This window comes from Thunnus albacares, chromosome 12 (assembly GCF_914725855.1).
Source record: "Thunnus albacares chromosome 12, fThuAlb1.1, whole genome shotgun sequence".
NCBI lineage: Eukaryota > Metazoa > Chordata > Actinopteri > Scombriformes > Scombridae > Thunnus > Thunnus albacares.
The window spans coordinates 21,658,004-21,677,875 of NC_058117.1; the positions used below are offsets into that span (position 1 = coordinate 21,658,004).

Here is a 19,872-nt window from a genome sequence, read left to right on the forward strand (position 1 = left end):
GAGCTGCTGTATAATAGATGACTCCAGAGAATGAACCTCACAGAACGAGCCAGCGTCATTAAGGAATGTTTATATATCAGCATTACAATGGTGCTGTATATTTAATCTGCTATATGTTTTATTTATTGTAATCTGATCGTCAGCATCTCCCTCTCTGCTGCTGCAATCCCTCCTCAAGGTCTCACCTTCCTATAGCAATGTATTTCATTATTAACAGCATCATGCATCATTAGAGTTTTATTATTTTATTTATTGTATTTATTTATTTAAATACAGTCTGAGTACAGAATATTCGACACCCCAAAATCTTGGGAGAAATGATGAACATCCATACCTCTGAAATTATGTTTATTCAGCAGTCAATATAGAATGTCAAAATGATAAAACATTTTTTGGCACAGTTGCTTAATGATAATAAGCTGTCCCGTTTCTGTGTGGTAATCTAAATAAATATGCAAAAAACATAATTTACTTCCCAAATAAATACAATATAAACTACAATAAAGATGCACCGCATCCGTGCCCCACACTGCACCTCCTCAGGAAAAAATAAACAAACAAAAACATAATTTATTGTACTTCAGGCAAACAGTTGCAATGGGTTCAAACCAAATATAGATTATGGAAGGTGAAAAAGATGCTTCATGTTTCATTTAAAATAGCTTATTTTTTCCTAAAAGTCTAACAGGCAAAACAACAAGGAGGCATTTGATGGGCCAATAAAAGGCTGTACTCTGGGTTTGGGATCATAGTAAGTTGCAGGGTTTTATGGATGGGTGCAAACACAATTCCAGATCCCGACTCTTCCACACTTCAGCCTCAGATTACCTAAAATATCTGAGTGTAAACTATTAAAAAAGTTTTATCACCTGGAATATGAGACATGTTTATGGGTCTAAGTTTGTGAATTCATCCCGTGTGTTGAATTGACTTGGTGTGTTTTGGCAATTCTTTGAGGAAAATAATTCCAGAGGATTATGGGTAATTACAATAATGGGTTGTATGGGAAATAAAGTATAAAAACAGAGTTAAAATGACAATTTCTTTGAGTGTGATGACTTATTCTATGGAGAGCAGATGGGATCAAATTTCATATTGTTCTACTGCGTTACTCACGTGTTTTTATGTGTTTTGAAGCAGGGCCTCATTGTTAATCATCTACACAACATCAAGATACAAATCACAATAATTAAAGGTGGGTATCAATCCTGAAGCTATAGAAAAGGATTTTCTTTCATCGTCTTATCAATAACACTTGTTTTTCTTACCTGTGTAATAACACTGCAATCAGTAACAGTAATGCATACACGCAGGGAAACAGGTCACAAAGTCATGGCCTGTGATAACAAAGATTCAACACACCTTTAAGTCAATACTTATAACCTCCGGAGACAGCTGATCACAAGATCAGATTATAATTAGGTCAACTGTCCAAACTGTCCTGCACAGAATGTAAAGTAAACACTGGTGCATTATATATTTTATATGTTGTTTTATTTATGGCTTTGAATTGGTTTTTTGAGCACATTTTTGCCCAAGAGGTGATTTACTGTCACCATCATAATAATGTAAACTACAAGACTTGGACTTATGGAAGTTAACGTCCATGGCTATGAAGTGTAGTAACAGCAATAATCTATTCCACCGTGGCTCGTCATCGTCATGAGCATGTACTACTACTCAAATGTAATATCACAAACATAATGTTGCTACATTGTTGTTACACCACAGTTTACAGTGTTACTACACAGATAGAAAACATAATAAAAACGTTTTGGTATTAACAGTCATTTTCTCTATCTCAAACAAACACAGCATTTGCTGTCCATGTGATTTGATCCCAACATGTGGTGACAGACGCCAAGAATTCAAAGTCTGTCTGTCAAAAAAGGCCGCCGTGGAGCAGCCATAAACATATTCCTAGTCTTCCTCCTTGAGTTTTTTTTTTTCCACATAGTTTGTTTTTTAACAGCATCTATGTTAAACTCTTCCAACGGAGGATTTGAGCAGCATAAAGAACTGATAAGTCCATTTCTCTGGGTCATACACACCCACAATTCTTCGCCGAAATATTCTGTATTGTGTGATAACGGCTCCTGTTGTCCAGGAAAGAAAAGTCCTTCTCGAATGCAATCGGCCGGCAGCAGGGGCCGTTGCTAACCTTGTCCTTGCGGCCCTTCTTCCTGAAGCCCGTCCGCATCATGTGCTCCATGGTGATGTCGTAGTTGCGCCGGTGAGCCGTGCATTTGCCACTGCAATAGCGCAGCAGCACCGTCTCATCGCTTTCATAGCCGAGACCCAGTTCGCTCACGGTCAGCTCCAGCTCCCTCACAGAGCAGGGCTTAGGCCTCCGGGCTCTTTTAGTCCTTCGGGCCTGGCTCTTGCCCAGGTGCCGGCTCTTCTGTCTCTTCCTGTCGAGCAAGGTCCCCACCACATGCTGTAACTCGCCTTCTGTGAAGCTCTGGAACATCATGGAGACTAGTAGAGAGGATACTCATCAACATTAAGATGATAAAGATGTTATCTGATTTCTGTGTAACTTTGTGAATCACATTCGTGATAATAAGGTATGTAAACAGGGCAGATGGTTCAGACAGATAGGATACTGTAGTCTGGCAAGATAATGAAAGTCAGGTGCCAACAGAAGCAAATAAATTTATTTTATCTGATGTCATGACAACTGCAAACTTTTCTTATCACCATCATTATCAGTGTTTGTGTTCCGTGAAGCCAATTTTGTTGACAAATGTGAAACCACAAGAAACTCATCCTGTCCTGAAGGTTCTAACCTCCCACCTATGGAGAACCAGTGAACTATGAGGTGTTAATTTACTACAGGTCATTGCAAGAGACATTAAAACCTGTAAACAACTAAACGTTCTGTCTGAACCCCTGCGATCCTTTCAACACCTTATCTCAGACCAGACAAAGAAGGCAGAAAATAACATTTTATCTTACACTCTGAGAGGAGAGAGTTCACGTTGTCTGTTGAGCGGGTGCTCCGATGAAGACCACCCATCGACCTCGATTCCGCTGAGGAGGAGGGTGACGATGATGATGATGAGGATGAGGGCGATGGCAGTGAGGTTTTGGAAGGTGATTCCGATGATGAAGACTGTCTTGATGAGGATGAAGATGTGTATTTTGTCTTTGGTTTGAACTGTCCGATAGTGGCCATGTTTCTAACGAGGAGGATGGACAGGGCTGCGCCACAGAGCATGAAGGCAAAAGTAGCACCTTTCCATAACTTCATCTTAGAACGTGGAGGAGCATTGAAACTCTGTCGAGAGAGGCAAAATGCACAGACGTCAGACATGTTCAAACAGTCACATCATGTAAAACCATCTTCTCAACACATTAAAGCACTGAGAACAATGCCCTAATTGTCATCATTCTGTGTCATCACATTTATGCGACCTTCCACAAATCCACTTCTCTCAACCCCGGTTTCACTGACAGGGCTTTTATTTTACCGTCAGTTTACTTTGATTCTGCATTAACACTGCTGTCAGCTCATTTTCACTCTGAGGGGGTTCATGATCCGTAAGTTCGACATCACTCGCTGACACCTGAGAATGCAGTGTGTGTTTAAAGTCACATCACTGCTGCCTGAGGAGGAAAAAAACATAACTGCAATGTCTTATTTGAACTGAAGGCAGGCTGGATGAGTTTTGTAACCCTTTACCCCCTTTGAAACCTCTTAAAAGTTTCTGAATTATTTTTAAAAATACCTGATGTGAATGACAATATAAGCTTCCTTTCTTCCTTTGGGGGAGATAAACACTTTTTTGGAGTAGTAAATGTTCCCACACCACGCCTGTTAGAGAGGGAAATCTATTCCTTCCTTGACAGGGATCTCTTAACCGCACCTATTTTCATTGCTATGAATGATAAGGCCTCAGTGAACATGTGTGTTTGTACATCCCTTTAACTTACACAGCCCCTTCCTTTTCAAATGGCACCACACCACAGCAGCTACCAAATTCCATTTGAAGGAATTTAACCTTATGTTTTTTCATTATTGTCATGCCACAGGTATTTGAGAAGTTTTACAAGCTTGCTGCTTTGTATTTTTTCATATCATGTCACCAGTGAAAAAAACATTTCCCCAGAGCCGGAAATGGTATACTGGCAGTGACTAACAGCATATCCAGACCGTCCTTAAAGTGTTTTGCCAGACTGGATTCCGTAGTGTACATATACAGGCTGCTGGATTGTTTACAATGAGACAAAATGTCACATATCACCGTCTGGTTCTGTATAGACACAAAAATCTGAAATTAATCTCCTCCTGAATGTTTGCTCTTTCAGCATGTGAGTTGCTCCTGCAGGTCACGTTAAACACAAAAAAATTAAGAAAAAACAGTAAAAAGTAGGAACATTTTGGTTTTCTGGTGAAACTTGCAGTGAAGAAAATTAAACAAAAAAAGGAGAACTATATGCAAATGTAGAGAAACACCGCAGTGCGTCTGAGTGTTTTGGACACCGCAGGGGGAAAATACAAAGACGTTACACACATGAGTTGCAGTGGTATAAACAGCGTATAAACAGGTATAACCAGTCATATCAGTCAAAGCTTGACTCATCACTCATAATTCCATATGGGTTTGACGCGGTAAGCTGCCTCTACACAATGAAGGGGTAGAATGGTATTCATTTGAAAGTCAAACATTTCATCTAACAACCTCATTTGACACACAGTCTATGTAAATCAAACTGCGGGTTCTGCAGAATGCTACGTGGTGCCAGGCTATATGTCTGATGTTTGTCTCTCACCATTATATTTAATCACTAGACATGATAGATAGAAGCCTCAACGGAAAATCTCTTTTTGTTTTCGTTGGTTCAACACCAACTTCTAATACTCCTGCTCTAAACATGATAAATTCTCGGATTTCAAAAGAACCGGTTGGTAATGAAAGATTGCACAGGATGATATCATTGTTTTCTTATGCTATTAATAGGTCAGTTTGGGACAATTACTCAGCCTCGGAGTTAGTTATTTCACACGGCCACAATACATCAATGTCTGTAGCCCGTTAGCTGTGTGGTTCACCTTGATAAAACAATTAGCTCCTCTGATGTTTTAGTTGCTGAAGACACTGGACGAAGCCTGGTCATCAAATGCTGATCTCATGTTCCGGAAGTCACTTTGATTGTCGTAATTGCTCCTCTCGGGAACACATTAGTCACATCTGGAGTCGACTGGCGCCAATAAAAGTGCCAAAAAGCATTCTGCAGCTTGTTCAGATCATCACAGATGATTAATCAGCACAGACATTTAATATCTACCGCTGGCCCCCACTGTCATACAGGTAAATAAACTGATACTGATAGGGGAAAGGGGCACCAGTATTTTCTTAGGAGAGCAATGGAAAGACATGATTGAGTAGTCCTCTTCCTGAGAGGACAAATGCTGCTGTTTTCCAGCAAACAGACGAGAGCACCAACACAGAGGATATAGAGGAACCCCAGAGGACTCTCCAGCAGAAGGAAAAGCCATCCTCAAACAGAGACATAAAAATGCAGATGAGTCACAAAGACTACTAAAACCCCTACACAGTCGCAGCATGTCTAGCCCTCACAAAGCATCACAACTGATGAGCCCATCCTGTGTGTGGAGACGAGGCTGGTCAAATGCGTGAGGCCCTAAACAAACAGAGAAAATCATCTTTTCACAAGGAGAAAAAACAAAGTTTGCACTTATGAAAGTCCTCATTAGGATTTTGTGTTGCCAGTGAGAGTGGAAGTGAATACAAGGTATGTAAGACACAGAACACCTGATATTAGCTGTCAGCCATATGTCACCTGAAGAGCTACCAACAGAGTGAAAACAGTTCTGGAGGAACATGTTTGAGGCAAACCATGAAAGTAAACAGCTTAGCCAAGAATTCCTAAATCTGTCAAGGCCATTCCTGAGACCTAACGTATTCTCAAATGCACGTGTCGCACATAACGAACGCAAGCCACATCCTCAACCGCATTCTTGTTGTGACTCAAAGATGGCATTATTTCAAATGACACAATAAAATTGATGTTTTCAAGGAATAATTGGGTCAGCGGCCATGGCGCTGCTAAGCTGGCAGTAATGTAATTACAGCAGCATGGCACTCGTGTCCTCCTCCCCTCCCCTCCCATCCCAGAAGGAGGCACTCAACAAAATGCCGCAGCCTATGGAAGATGAACTAGAGATCTTTCAAAACGGGTATAAGGGGCGTCTGTGGTTAACACTATTGAATGAAGCCAGCAGACAGGGGGGGCCTTCTTGTCAGCTTGCTTGGAACTTGACCAATATGACATAATTACGGCGAGAGAAGATCACAGAAAGCCATGAATGAAGAGCTTCTTTGTGCTGAAAAAATGCAGATACCAACTTTTATGTCACGCCACTCTGTAGCATTTGTCCCCATACATTTCCCGGTTACATCCTGTTCTCCCTCTGCCCGTCTCGCTCTCTCTCTCTCTCGCTGTGACTCACACGTACCATAAACACACACATGCAGCGTTTGTGTGGTTTCACTTTCCCAAATCATATGACACAGGCTCGTGGAGAAATCGAGACAATGTCCAAACTTCCATTGTTGTCCGGACGCCCACTTCATTTCCAGGGCGCACACATGCTCCCAGTAGCGCTATCACATAACACTAGATAATCTATCTTACATAATACTGCTGCTTCTTGGTATCTAGAAATGTCCACAGGTCTAATCAGACAGCATTCAGTGTGTATTTGCCACTGCACAACCTGATTATTACCATTATTACCACATTGTGTGTTTCAGCTCAGCTCATGTGACCAGCTGTCTCTGCGCTATACTCTGAACACACCTCATAAATACCTGCACTGAAAAGATAACAGAGGAGCATAACAAACAGCGGGAAAAGGCACCTACTGTGTTGTTGCAAGGAAACAACGTGCTTTAGGGAGTCCTAGAGAGGCCTTGTCTTGTCTTTTCCCTCTTAAGTGAGCATCAGGAGGCCTGGGGACAGCTAGAGAGTGCTTGGGGAGGTAATAGGGACATATTCCAAAGATCAGGGCGGGATTAGCGCTAATGCCTGCCGGCTTTATCTGCAATCACGTGGGTTAACACCTGGCTGCTGTGTTGGTGGCAGAGCCGAGGCCTTGCCGTATGTGTGTGTGTCTGCGTTAATCCATCAGACACCTCTAACTCAGGGGTTAGGCCAGCATGCAGGGCCAACAGAGAGAGCACCAGAAGGCTTCTTCTAAAACCTGCTTTCAGTCAGAATAATGAAGAAGAAAAGTGACGAGCTTGATGAGTTAGATCTGTTGTGTTGGCATCGGGGAGGGCCAAAAGGCTGTAAAATAAAGTGGATGTTCTGAGCCAGGATTGGCTGTTCTAAATCCAGCCCTGGTTCTAATGCAACTGAAAAAGGCTTAGGCTAGAGTGCGCTGTAATTTTGCCGGGCAACCGCTTCGGTTGGCTCACGCTCTGTCACCAGTAACCAGAGGATAATTAAAACAAGCCTGTTCCTTGTTAGTGAGAAAGCTGCCGTTCATTATTGAGAAGAAAAAGGGACAAACTACTGTGGGTGAAGCCAGAAAAATAGCATTTTTACACATACCTCCTACAAATTTCCATTACTGTCCCTTTTAATCTACTGGATGTAGGTGAGTAGTTAAATAGCTTCAATTTTATTCAGCCCTACTATCACATCCTACAGATTTATACAGATTAATCCAGTGACCCAACAGCGTAGCATGAAATCTCACAACTCAAACCTGTTGCTGGTAGGGAGGCGTTAACGAGGTGCGAGGGGAAGATACACATATAGATGCACACTTGACACCTGTCCCAATTCGTCTGCCTTGCTATTATGGGAAGACTTGAGTCAAGGTATAGTCCTGACATGCATTTAAATAGCCTCTCCACCAGACAAAGAGGGGTTACATGAGGCTTGGCAGGAGAACGTCACCGTGCCTCATCATTTTTGTGTGAGCTCAGAGGCAAGATTGATGTTGTCTTGGCTACTTTCTAAAGAAGAGCTGCTATTCTGGCTGCTAATCTGTCTATGCCAGATCCTCTTTTAACACAACAGCATCTCCTCTAAACCCATGTTAAACTTGTTGATGTTGCTGTTACAAAAGGTTGACGGCCATCTGGCACACGTTGAATACTACTTTAAAATATGACCCATGCGAGAGAGCACAAGCAAGTGCAAGTACAAACATTTGAAATATGATGACAATTTACATCAATGTAAACTTCAGCTTTTTTTCTTAACTATCAACATCTTATTATTCTGCCTGCACAACATATATTTTAGCAAAAAAAAAAAAAAAAGAAAAAGAAAAGCTGCTGAGGGGATGAGGAGCAGTGCATCAGTGCAGAGTCAGTTTCCTACAGTTATGACCAGCTTCGGCAGGTTATGAAAGTTGAACAGCTCAATTGACTTTAGGCTTAACCTCTATCCGGCCTCTTGGGGCTCCGCTAGATACAGTATAATCTCTTTGTATGATATGGGCTTAGTGAGAAGGGGATCATCACTTCAGTAAAATGCCCACAGTGAGTATCAAGTTAGGTTTTCTAAGAATACCAACAACATTTAGAGATGACAACTTTAGTAACTTTTCATCCAGCTCTTCTTAATTATTTTAAACTATTAAAGGTGCATCACCACAAAAAATGTCAACTTACAAAATGATCACTAACAGAAAATTAGATTAGGATTAGAATGATCTAAAAATTGCTATTTTTAAACATCTCTTAGTCGTGCGCCAACTTTTGGGAAAGGAAAGTCAGAGAGTATTTAGAGAGCTATTACGCATGCTAATGAGACAAACCACCATGTTGGATAAGTGACAGGAAGAGAAAATATCCCTCTTTGACAAAACAACTTGTCTGCGAGGTGAAGGGTTGTTCAAATTCTGCAAGAAAATTTGAAATAATATTGTATTGCTCTTGTTGCTCTTCCAATATAATAACATGTCCCTTGTGATCAATGGTAACCTCTCTGCAAACATTTCGTGACAGTCTGCTGTACACTATTGACATGCGGCTCCAGCAAGGGCCACTTGTTGATACAGATAATCCAGCGTGTGTTTTCTGCCACTCAAGCACTTGGTGAGGCATCCCTGTCAGCGGCATCTAACGCCTTCCCCATAAGCTGCCGGCTTAAACTAACAAAAGAAGATGTGGTGTTCTTACCGTTCGGCCGGCTAATCCAGACTTAGCTGTGTGGCGTCGTCTTCAGCTGACCTCCACAGGCAAGTGCTGGCTGGGTAAGTCCATCATCATCACAGGCGAGGAGTGAGGGCAGGACTCCTGCTTGTTCCCCTGAAAATCATCCCAACTCCCTGTGCCTGCAAGTAGGGGAGGTGTCCTGACTTGATTCAGGTCCAGGCTGTATTATTCTTTTATCATATTTGCACTTCCATAGAACTTTTTTAGGTTGCAAAGATCAAGATCAACATTCCTCTGAATATAAGCGTGCGCTTCATGGCACTCAGGTTGGTCCATTCAAAAAGAGGAGAGCTGGGTGTTTAGAAAACCATCTGGTTCACGTCAGAAAGGTCCTGTCATCATGCTTCTCCATACAGAACTTTTGGTCCCTCTTTGTGCACAAACCTGAACCTGAAACGAAGGAACAGAGCAAAACAGAAGTAGTGTCTTGCAGATGTATTAACTTTTATTCCATCTGTTACGAAACTCCTTCCAACTCAGAACCTTTTTATCTCCATATAAGAGAGCTGTTGGAAAGATAATGCACATCTTCTTACCCTCTCTCCAGCAGAAGGTCTTCTCTTCAGCTCCAGGGAGGGGAACGCTGTGGGTTGAGAAGATGGGTTAGGGTGAGGAGGGAGAGCGTGGTTACCGTAAGTGGAGCAGAGAGCTTCTCTGATGCCTCTGCCTGCCTCCCCCCCTCAACTGTTGCTCCTCCTCCTCCATAGTTGTGCTTGTGGGCCGAGTCGGATTACTTCTGACATGATAATCTCCCTGGCTCTAGCTCCAGGAGCACTAAAGGATGCTTTGGCCTGAGCAAGGGCTTACATTTACCTTCTGCCGCAAGAGAGTCTGCCATCTTAAGCGGGCGATTGGTAATAGCCTCAATTGGGCAGATCAGTGCATTTAGAGGGGTCTGCTGAAGCAAGTGTCTTCCAATCTTTTAGGGGGAATTAAAAAAGTTCACAATTGGTTTAAATGAAGCTAAGACAACACTAACCCTGGTTAAATGAAATTACCACAGCGGAGGTATTTCATGATGATTCAATCTACAGTTGGCCAGGGATAAAACCAGGGGTGTTGTTGTTGAGAATCTCACGTTCACGTCTCCTCCAATACAAACTAGTATTTTAGCCCTTGAGCCTCATGCGGCAAATGAGGAGCAGATGGTTGTGCTTTTGGAAGGTATCGGGCACTCCAGACTGCAATCTAAATAAATACCCCATCCATGGAGGAAATGCGTCAGGTGTGCGGGGTCAGTCATATACTGTATAAACAAAGGCCAACCAGTTTAGAGAAGAGTGAACTGATGCATAAGGGAGGGAGAGACAAGGGAAAACCACAAAGCCTTACAGGTGGTGTTTGGGAGCAAAAATCGGCCAAATAAATTTACAGGTACAACGCTGATCCAGACAGGATTGATGGTTCAGAATTGTGTCTGAAGCCAAGAGATGGTTAAATACAGTAGGAATCTCTGTGCTGGAGTGAAGAAGTCAACATACCAACAGGAAATACATTATTTGCTAACAAGTATCTCATTCTATCACCATGAGTCACTCTGATATCCTCGAGCCAATTTATACACAAATCACACTTTGCAAAGTTCCACTAGTGAGGCAGAGATGAGGCTCGCTTTCTAGGACTTAAAATTCCTTCATTCCTTGTTGACGGAGCAACAAAAAAAGAGAAAAAACCAAAGGAATCTTTACCCAAGCTTTGTCTCATACCAAAAATGTGTGTTGATGGATATTCTAAGGTTGTTATCGCGGTGACCGAAAGTGTGGATTTCATGTAAAGTCTGAAGTGCAGCCAACAAAAATCCTTTTTTTACTTTCACTCTGCAGCACTAACCTGAAAGATAACACTGAGCCACAAATCAAGAAGAAAATACCTCCTTTTCTTCAAGTTGACAATATTTTGGTGAAAGTCAGCAGGTGCAAAATCATCCAAATCACAACCCCAAACAACCAAGAAAACGAGAATCATTATAACTATCTTGTTTGACATACAGCTCAATTATTGGGCTTAGGAACACATGTAGTAAATACATAATGATTTCCAGTTAGCAGGGGATGTCGTGCTTTTCTAGCCTTGAAAAGGAACTATCAGCACAGAAACATTTCCTGACATCAGGCAGGAACATTTCTACTCTATACATATTGTTCACAGATGTCTAAAGTTTTCATAGACCAGCCTGCCTTGCAGTGAAAATACAACAGCTGTTAATTGCTAAATCAAGTCTGAGACAATAAGACTGAAATACTTGATCTGTATATGATGCAAAGTCTCACTCAACAGCTTAGATTTCATTAGTCATGAGGACAGTATGACATTCAGTATATACAACAAGAAAAAAAGCAACAGTATGTTTCCAATTTGAATATGATAGAATCACATGCACATAGGATTGAATTTTTTCCACTGGGCGTGGATGAGTGAAGAAACACATTTTGTTTAGGTCTGGGCAAGATTTTAAGGAAGCCCTCAATCAGTAACACTATAAACACACCATTCCAGTCGAGGTGTCATTAGAAAGGCTGGAAATAAGGCACAAATGTTGCTACTACACTCGTCTTGCACAAGATGCGGTTTGATGATTGGATAAGTAACCTTCAGCCAAATGTCATGTCGAGTGGAAAAGTACTTTTTAGAGAACCAAAATCTAAACAAGCATTTATGAAAAAGATGCAGTGGGACAATGAGGGCTTTTTTGTGTTGAAAGACAACACCTCTTTCTCAGAGAAGTGGTAACAAGGTAAACCCATCCTGGCCCAAGAACAAATATACATTGCAATTTGCAGTTGTGACCAGACTAGCTGAGGTCCCGGGGGGTGCAGAGGCTGCTCGTGTTTCAAAAAAAAAAAAAAAAAAAAAGGCATGTGTTGATTCTGAGTTATTTCAGCACTTAAACACCTCAGTTTGTGTAACAATTTGTAGCTCTAGCTAATATGTGTTGTAGCCTATTTAGATGTATTGCAGTGTATTTACTTCCTACGCAACTGCAGCATGACAAGTTAGACAAAGTGAGTGTTGACAATAAGTTATGATCACAGCTAAATGCTGCCCCCATCTGTCTGTGGTTTACAACTACATGTCTCCCAGAATAAACAATCTCTCACTAATAGACATACTTAAATACCTTCTGTTGTTTATTGAGAAAATTATTTTATTTGCTTCATCAGCTTTTGACCTTTTGTAGTAAGTTGTCCCCGCTTATATCAGTTATTCAGAACAGGTGGTGTTACTCCATCCAGGCGAGAGTGTGATCTCTTCCTGCTGCAGCAGCTTCTCTGTCCTCCTGCCGCCTTGAAAACCCTTTGTGTCGTCAGGGCCGAAAGGCTGACGCAGCACTCTTTGTAGCAAGCAGGGTACGCTCAGGTGCCCAGTCGCCTTGGCTTTTAATGCACCGGCTGCAAATTTGCGCCTCAGCACCCAGGGGCTCTGAGAACTCTCTTTATCACAGTCTCCAGAGCACCAGCTCATCCTACTGTACCTCTGATTCAAACCACAGAAGGACTGGCCATTACAGCCGGTGGTGATCTGGTCAAAGGGTCTTTGCATGGAGTAGTTCAAAGCCTTTTGGGGTTGAGATGTGTCCGGAGTCTCGTAGGAAACCTTGACAGGCAAAGACAGTTTCTCCTGGACTGACTCCTCTGAAGTTTCAAAGTGACAGTTTTCCTGGGAAGGCATTTCCTCAGGATGGTCCTCGTTCTTTTCCTCTGTTGGTTCGTCCTTGGTGATGTGGTGCATTGACTGGAATCCCAAAGTTTCCACACACATGCCTTCACCATTAGACTTCTCCTCTTCTGCTTTCAGGACGTTGAAGGCCTTACGAACCGCCTCCAATCTATCAAACTTCACCACCGCACACAAATGTTGGCCTAGCTCTTTATGACGCTTAGCGTAGCACTGCAGCTGCTTGGGCAGTTCTGTGCCAGGAGGCAGGATCCAAACTGAAGTGACACTGCCATGAGCGGTGAACTTTTGGAGGATCCTCTCTGAGAGCGAAGGGTTCTCTGGGATTTGCGTTTGCTCCTCAGAAATGTTCCGGGCGAGGAGGAACTTGCTGGTGGGGGAACACAGCAACCATTTGGGAAGCGGCTCTATCCGCCTCACTTTGGTGCGTTCATCGTTTACTTCCAGAAGTTCTGAGCACTCTGCTCCTGCCAGAGTCATGTGCCAGTTCGTGGTCAGGACCTTTATCTGCGGCAAACAGTGGCAACCTCAGCTTTGTTTGCATTTGCTAGCATTTCACTGGACTGTTTTTATTCAAACGGCTGGAATGTAAACACCATAGAAAGCACTGAAATCGTGCTGAAAACAATGCAATATGATTTTTTTTCTTTTTTTTATATACCTTTTTCAAACATGTGAGGAGTTTGAGACTGACGTAGCCCTGCTTGTTCTTCTGCAAATGTTTCAACAGGAAGCCGTCCTCTGCCAGGTGACTGTCAGTAAACAAATCCTCCAACTGGGTTTTAATCTTCATGCATAGCAACTCACCGTCACCGTCCTCTTCATCTTGGATAGATTGTGTATCATCTCTACAAGAACACATGACTCAGCATCAGGATATACTCTAAAATCTGCAGTGTACATTATATGTATTGTTTTCTTAAATTTCCTTACCCAGTTTGATTCTTCATGGTATCTCCTAAGGTTATGGATAGCAGTTTACTATATTTTGCTGTTTTTTGTGCTGTTTCTTAATGACATAAAAGAGGCATTAATGGAAAGCAGCAGACAAGATGGATGTAATGCTGAGAAAAAAAAATGCACCTGGTCACTGTAGATAGAACCACAAAGATGTCAGTTGGTTCTGTTGGATCCAAAACAAAAGTTTGTAAAATGCTTAAACCAAAATTCCACATTACAAAACATCACCTCTCCCATTAATAATAACTGGTAAATAAAGAAAAGTGACTCTGCTGTACATATAGAGTCATGCAAACAAGCTAACAGTATTATCACTGCTACAAATGAACTCTACAGAGGAGTAATAACACTGATGGATCAGTATCATCATAGCAGAAAAGAGTAACAGCATCATTAAAGGTGTGAATTTCTGCAGAAAAGGCTCAGCTTTAAGTGCACAATCAAATCAACAGAAAATTATGATATTGCTGGATTCCTAAATATACATATACACAACAGCACAGAAGTAATTAGCCTTTACATCTAATTTTATATCCTGTTTGTGTGTCTCTGTCTTGAAATAACTCATCTTCTACAGCATCTTTCTGCTGAGATGCTGCATGTATATTTCATGTTGTTTGGTTTCTTTTTTAGCAAGTACAGTTCCACTGTAGGCTCACGTATTTGAAAACAATAACAAATCCATCACTTACATGAAAGCCTGTGTGCCCTGTTTATGTTTCTGTTTTATTTAACTTCCCTTCCTGCAGGATTCATATACAAAACCCCAAAGCTTTTATTTTTTTTTGTTGCTGTTATGTGACACACAGGCGGTGATGTGTGGGCTGATGGTGAGAAGTAGAAAGAGTAAGTTACTGAGGATGATGAAACTTTAGTATGAGCATACACACACACACAAACACACACACACATATATGTAGAAAGAGCACTCTTGCTGGTGGGGTGAGGCTCTTAAAAAAATAAATGAATAAATAATTTAAGCACCCGAAAACTTGGATCTCTACAAGGTTAAATATTTGTGACCAAAAAACCAACCAAGCTGAAGGGGGAAAATTTTTTTAGTTAATTTATTATAAAGTACACACTTATAAAAACTTAAAAGGTCTGCTTCATCAGGACTGTGTGAGTGTGTCTTGATCTTATCTGATGAATGATAGTGATATCTCCATGGCAACACAGTGTAAGCAAACAACATAACAACTGTCATCAGATTCTTAAAATGTTAAAATTCTGATTGGTCTGTGGAAATATGCAATATGACATCAGACTGTGAGATGTGATTGAAATGTCTAGAAAAAAAGCTGATAAGTTGACCTTGAGTTTTTTTTGCCCACTTCAAACCTGCAACAGGGGCACAAACAAAAACACAAATACTAAAATCTCTTCTGTAAAATTCCTCAAATTATTATTTTTTTTGTTCATGTTGGACTCCGTCACTTTAACATGAACCTCATTCACTCCAACTTGTGCAATATGACAAATTGCATCATGGGACTGTTAGCAGACTGTAGTGTTCACGCCATGGACACAAGTGTTTTCATTCCAACAGGGATTTTTGAGAGAATTATACAGTTCTGCACTCAAAATTCAGACACTCAAATAAAATGGTGAATAATAAATATAGAATATAGCTCTATATAGTTAACAGGGAATTCATTCTGATTGGTCTGTGGAAATGTGTAACATCACCTTTATCCGATGAAACCTGAGACGAGAACAGACAAAAACACAAATACAGAGATCTCTGGTGTGAAACAACCGTGATTGTCACTGAAATGATGATGTCTTTTGATGAGGACAGTGAGATGCAGTTGAAAGCTCTGGAAAAAGCTACTAATTAGACCACTATCAAAAAGTGTTCTAAGCTTGGCAGATAGAATAGTGTGTTCATGCTGGACTCCAAGAATATTGTTTTTTTTTTTTTGTGACCTTTCAAAAGATGGGAGAGAAGGATACCTTTCACACACACACACACACACACACACACACACACACACACACACACACACAGTCATGTTTCCGTCACTTCAGAGGACATTACATTGACTTACATTAATTTCCTGGAGACTTATCCTCATCTTAAACCGAGTCTCCACCCTAAAATGTAATGATTTACAGTATGGATGGTAGGGACGGTGTAAACAGATTTATGTCCCCACAAAATGAGTAATAAAAGTACACACACACACACTTTGAAGTATCTGGACATTAAGATGCATTGTTGTAACAAGAAGCTCTCAGACTTCAAAGGAGAGATGATAATAAAGTAAACTACAGTAACTGGGGTTGTCATACATCAGGAAATAATTCTGGCCAGAATAACGTCAAATTTCCCTGGAACAGAAGATAAAATGAGACACAGCTGATCTGGGCCTTGTAGCCTTGTGGCCCATTATAATTTAACTACTCTCCAAACAACATAATCAAGAAACATCACAAACAAAGATTTGTACAAAAACCCAATTATTTAACTTTATTAACATCAATGTTTTTTTCTTTTTCATCAACAGTTTCTTTTTAAATTCCAGTTCTTTATCAACAAATAGAAAACAGACTGTGTGTACAACAGATCGAACCCCTACAGCACTAAGCATTCACAAGGTAAAAATGAACATTTTTGTTTTTCGCCAGCGTTTTCAAGTCCCCCCTCCCTCCCACCGCCGCCGCTGCCGCCTCCTCCTCCTCCTACTCCTCCTCCTCCTCCACCGCCACCACAACTTTTAGGCCTCGGATCAGACGCTCCCCTTCCTGCGGCTCGTGTGGGAGAAGATGTGTGCTTGAGTGGTGCGATGGCCGACGCTGAGTGAGGAGTCGTTCCGTTTTTGATGGGTGGGGTGGGGGGTTGTGCTGTTTTTCCTCATTCAGACGGACAACCAGCTGTCGAAGTTACTATGGTAGTACAGTAGATACAACGGTGTTTCCATTAATACACACTCTAGGACAGCAGGCTCTGCAGTGTCTCTAGGGTTGGTAGATCAGCAGAATTAATCCTTTTTAACAATATACTTTTGAAGCTGTGTATATATCTATGTGTAATTGTACATATATATAATCAATCATAATTATATATATATATATATTTATAGTTCTATTTCTGTATAAAATAATATCAGGTTTCAGTCCAAAGGGCTGAGTCTCTTTCCCTCTGGTAGGAATGGTTGATTCTGTACAGGTGCCAGCGTTGATGGCTCTGCTCCTCAGCCCATATGAACCACGTCCGCTCCTTTCGGTCTGTTGGGTTCAACTCCAGCAAACTCACCAGGCTAATGGGCAGCGAGGAGATGGGAGGGACTTGAAGAGCAACTATATTCAGAGATCAGGGAGTTTTTTTTTTTCTTCTGTCAACTACCCTTTGGGTATAAAAGTCTGTTTTCCTCAGGTAAGTTCTCCGTTGTGGAGTATGAAGGCCTCAATGCCATAGGCTTCTGATGAAAAACAAACGAAAAAAAAAAGAAAAAGCCAACATAGAAATCATGTGCTTTCCATTCCTGTACACCGCTGATTCTGTCTCTCGTTAGCGAATTCACTTCTTGTTTTTTAACTAGCTACCATGTTTTACAGAAGGACAAGTTTAGCAAGTGTGTGCTCTGAAATCAGTTTTCTCAAAATTGATTTTTTTTTTTTTTTAATAGGAAAACGGCAAGTGAAAAGGCAATTTTTTTTTGTTGTGTTGAACTGAGTCAGACCAAATGTTTATGACACATCTTATGAATAAAACAATAACGTAATGTGATGAAAGAAATCGGACAGCAGCTCAGAGAACAGTGGTCCTCCTGTATATTAGTACCTAGGAACGTGTTAAAAATACATGTCCCTTGTGCTAAAGTACCCTAAAATAAAAAAAAAAAGAAATAAAAACAAAAAGTACAGATTATGAAAATAATACATTGCCCCGGCCGGGCAGTTTAAGACAGATACATTTCTGATGTTAAAATGATTATTAAAATCAACAAAAAAAGTATACTAAACAATAACATTTGACATAATGAATCATAATATTGACAATAAAATTAACAAAAAAACAGAGAGAGTGCTCTCTCAGTGCTACCAGTAGCCTTTGACAATCAGGGAGGTTTGGCTTCGACGGAGCAGAGAGGCGAGCTGCCGGTCTGCACTGTCGCATCTGTACAAGAGTTGTCATATTTGTCATAGTCATTGTAATGTTTCTGTTATTATCTTTAAAGCAAAATCTCATGTGGTTGGTTAAGTCGGCATGGATCTCTGTGATTGGTTGAACCCGTTGCCGGGTTCTGCAAGCGCGTCCCTTTTCTCCTCCCCTCCGGTAGCTGCGAGGGGTTTGGGTTTTTAGGGGGTCAAGTGAGTGGATGGTGGCTGAGATGGGACACTTGGCACACTCCTGAGAGGTTTGACCAGGGAGGCTGCTCGGTGGGAGTGGTTACGTTGCATAGTGGTCAAAGCTCCCCAGGTACTCCAATGCTGCCCTGTAGCACAACTGGTACTGGTCCTGAGGAGAAGAAGGAGACAGTTTGCATTTATGGTCTGGAAAGTTACACATCATCCCTTTTTTCTGATTACGGCTATGTTTTGAATGACCAACTCAAAGTACATACATGTTCATACTGTGTTTCAAGCATTTCAGGTGAAACAGAGAGCTTGGTTATGCTCTTAAACTGTTGTCTCTGTGATCTCAACAATAAATCTTAACTGTAGTAAATCTCAGTCAGGGTGCCAGGATTTAAAAAAGTCCAAATTGACCCATCACAACACCCGCCTCAGAGATTTTTGACCAGCAAAATGTTTTTCTTGTCTTTTTATAATCTTAAAACATTAATGAATTCATTTGTATCCACAGCAGAACTGACTTCTTTATGATGCCTTTGGTTGTTCTATCATGTAATGTAGTCATCAATTTTTAATGAAAGGTGAATTCAACGCTGAAGCTCCATGAAAGCACTACCTGTGTTTGCTATGAGATTTCTGATGGACATTTACAACCCCATAAAAGACGGTTTTTGTCAGTAAGTGTTTAGTGGAGCTTTTGCTGAATGTACCACAAAATGACACTTTAGATGGCATCAAATTTAACCTGCAAAAATATACAATATTGACTTGGAAATATCACTGAACAACAAACTCATCAATACTCTGTTCTTACCTCTGTCTGCACCATGGCAGGCCGCTGGGTGCGAAGTGTCTTCACAGTCTGGAAGAGGTCGACCACGCCCTCGTACCTCATCCTCTCCAGCACGATGCTGAGGGTGATGAAGACTCCCGTCCTGCCCACCCCGGCACTGAAGAGCACACACAAGAGTCTTTATTACATCTGCTCCCTCAGGCTCCTGAACTCTTTGACTTTAATTTTCAAAATTGAACAACTGAAACTAATTGCACTTTTCCAAATAATTTCAAGTTCAAGCTCTGAATGACAAAAATCCTCTGAGAGAAGATCCCACCTGAACAGTAAGCACATGAGATGTATCATAATACTTTCTCTTGCTACTGCTGTCCTTATAATGTGCTGTGTATGTACAACTACAGATATTTATTTGTTGTACAGGATTCCTGGTTCAAAGTATTTTGTCCACCCCATTTATACTGATGATGGTAGACTAAATATTAACACCAAGTAATACAGCGTCTAAATGAGCATGAATTTTAATCAACACCTTACTTTAAAAGTTTAAATAAAAACTCATGATAGTAGGATTTATAGCAGAATTGTTGCTTTAGACTGTCTTCTAACCAGGTGTATCTAATAAACTGGCAACTGACATTAATTGTAAGAGATAGTTTTAAATTTTGAAGCACCATTAGAATGATTATACAGTGACTGTTTCATATAAATGTGATTTTGTCACACTGATTTTAAAGTGTTTAAAGGACCAGTGTGTAGAATTTAGTGGCATCAAGTGGAATGGACTTGGCAGAAATGGAATATAATATTCATAAGTATGTTTTAATTAGTGTATAATCCCACGAAAATGAGAATTGTTGTGTTTTTGTTGCCTTAAAATGAGCCCTTTATATCTACAGAGGGAGCGGGTCCTCTTCCACGGAGGCTGCCATGTTGCAC

At 41.0% G+C, this 19,872-nt stretch overlaps 3 protein-coding genes across 11 annotated transcripts in view; all 3 read right to left on the reverse strand.

Annotated features, from left to right (window-relative positions):
- Positions 1-342: 342 nt before the first annotated feature.
- LOC122993942 (neurturin) lies at positions 343-9,834 on the reverse strand. The gene is made up of 4 exons (XM_044368399.1): positions 9,740-9,834; positions 9,168-9,593; positions 2,959-3,280; positions 343-2,478 (listed from the first exon to the last, which is right to left on the reverse strand). Exons 3-4 carry the CDS (start codon positions 3,251-3,253, stop codon positions 2,042-2,044), a joined length of 732 nt encoding a protein of 243 aa, XP_044224334.1. The 5' UTR covers positions 3,254-3,280; positions 9,168-9,593; positions 9,740-9,834; the 3' UTR covers positions 343-2,041.
- Positions 9,835-12,310: 2,476 nt separating this feature from the next.
- On the reverse strand, positions 12,311-14,023 carry LOC122994042 (la-related protein 6-like). The gene is made up of 4 exons (XM_044368576.1): positions 13,962-14,023; positions 13,812-13,887; positions 13,540-13,726; positions 12,311-13,385 (listed from the first exon to the last, which is right to left on the reverse strand). The coding sequence occupies exons 2-4, from the start codon at positions 13,826-13,828 to the stop codon at positions 12,405-12,407; spliced, it is 1,185 nt and encodes a 394-aa protein (XP_044224511.1). The 5' UTR covers positions 13,829-13,887; positions 13,962-14,023; the 3' UTR covers positions 12,311-12,404.
- A 2,265-nt stretch (positions 14,024-16,288) lies between these two features.
- Positions 16,289-19,872, reverse strand: part of LOC122994647 (receptor-type tyrosine-protein phosphatase F) — a 187,205-nt gene continuing 183,621 nt past the window's right edge. For all 9 annotated transcript variants that reach the window (XM_044369458.1, XM_044369455.1, XM_044369457.1 and 6 more), the window contains 2 exons: positions 18,955-19,090; positions 16,289-18,303 (listed from right to left, as the gene is read on the reverse strand). In XM_044369458.1, coding sequence (XP_044225393.1) covers positions 18,235-18,303; positions 18,955-19,090 — 205 coding nt within the window. In that variant the 3' untranslated portion in view covers positions 16,289-18,234. The remainder of the gene's footprint in view (positions 18,304-18,954; positions 19,091-19,872) is intronic.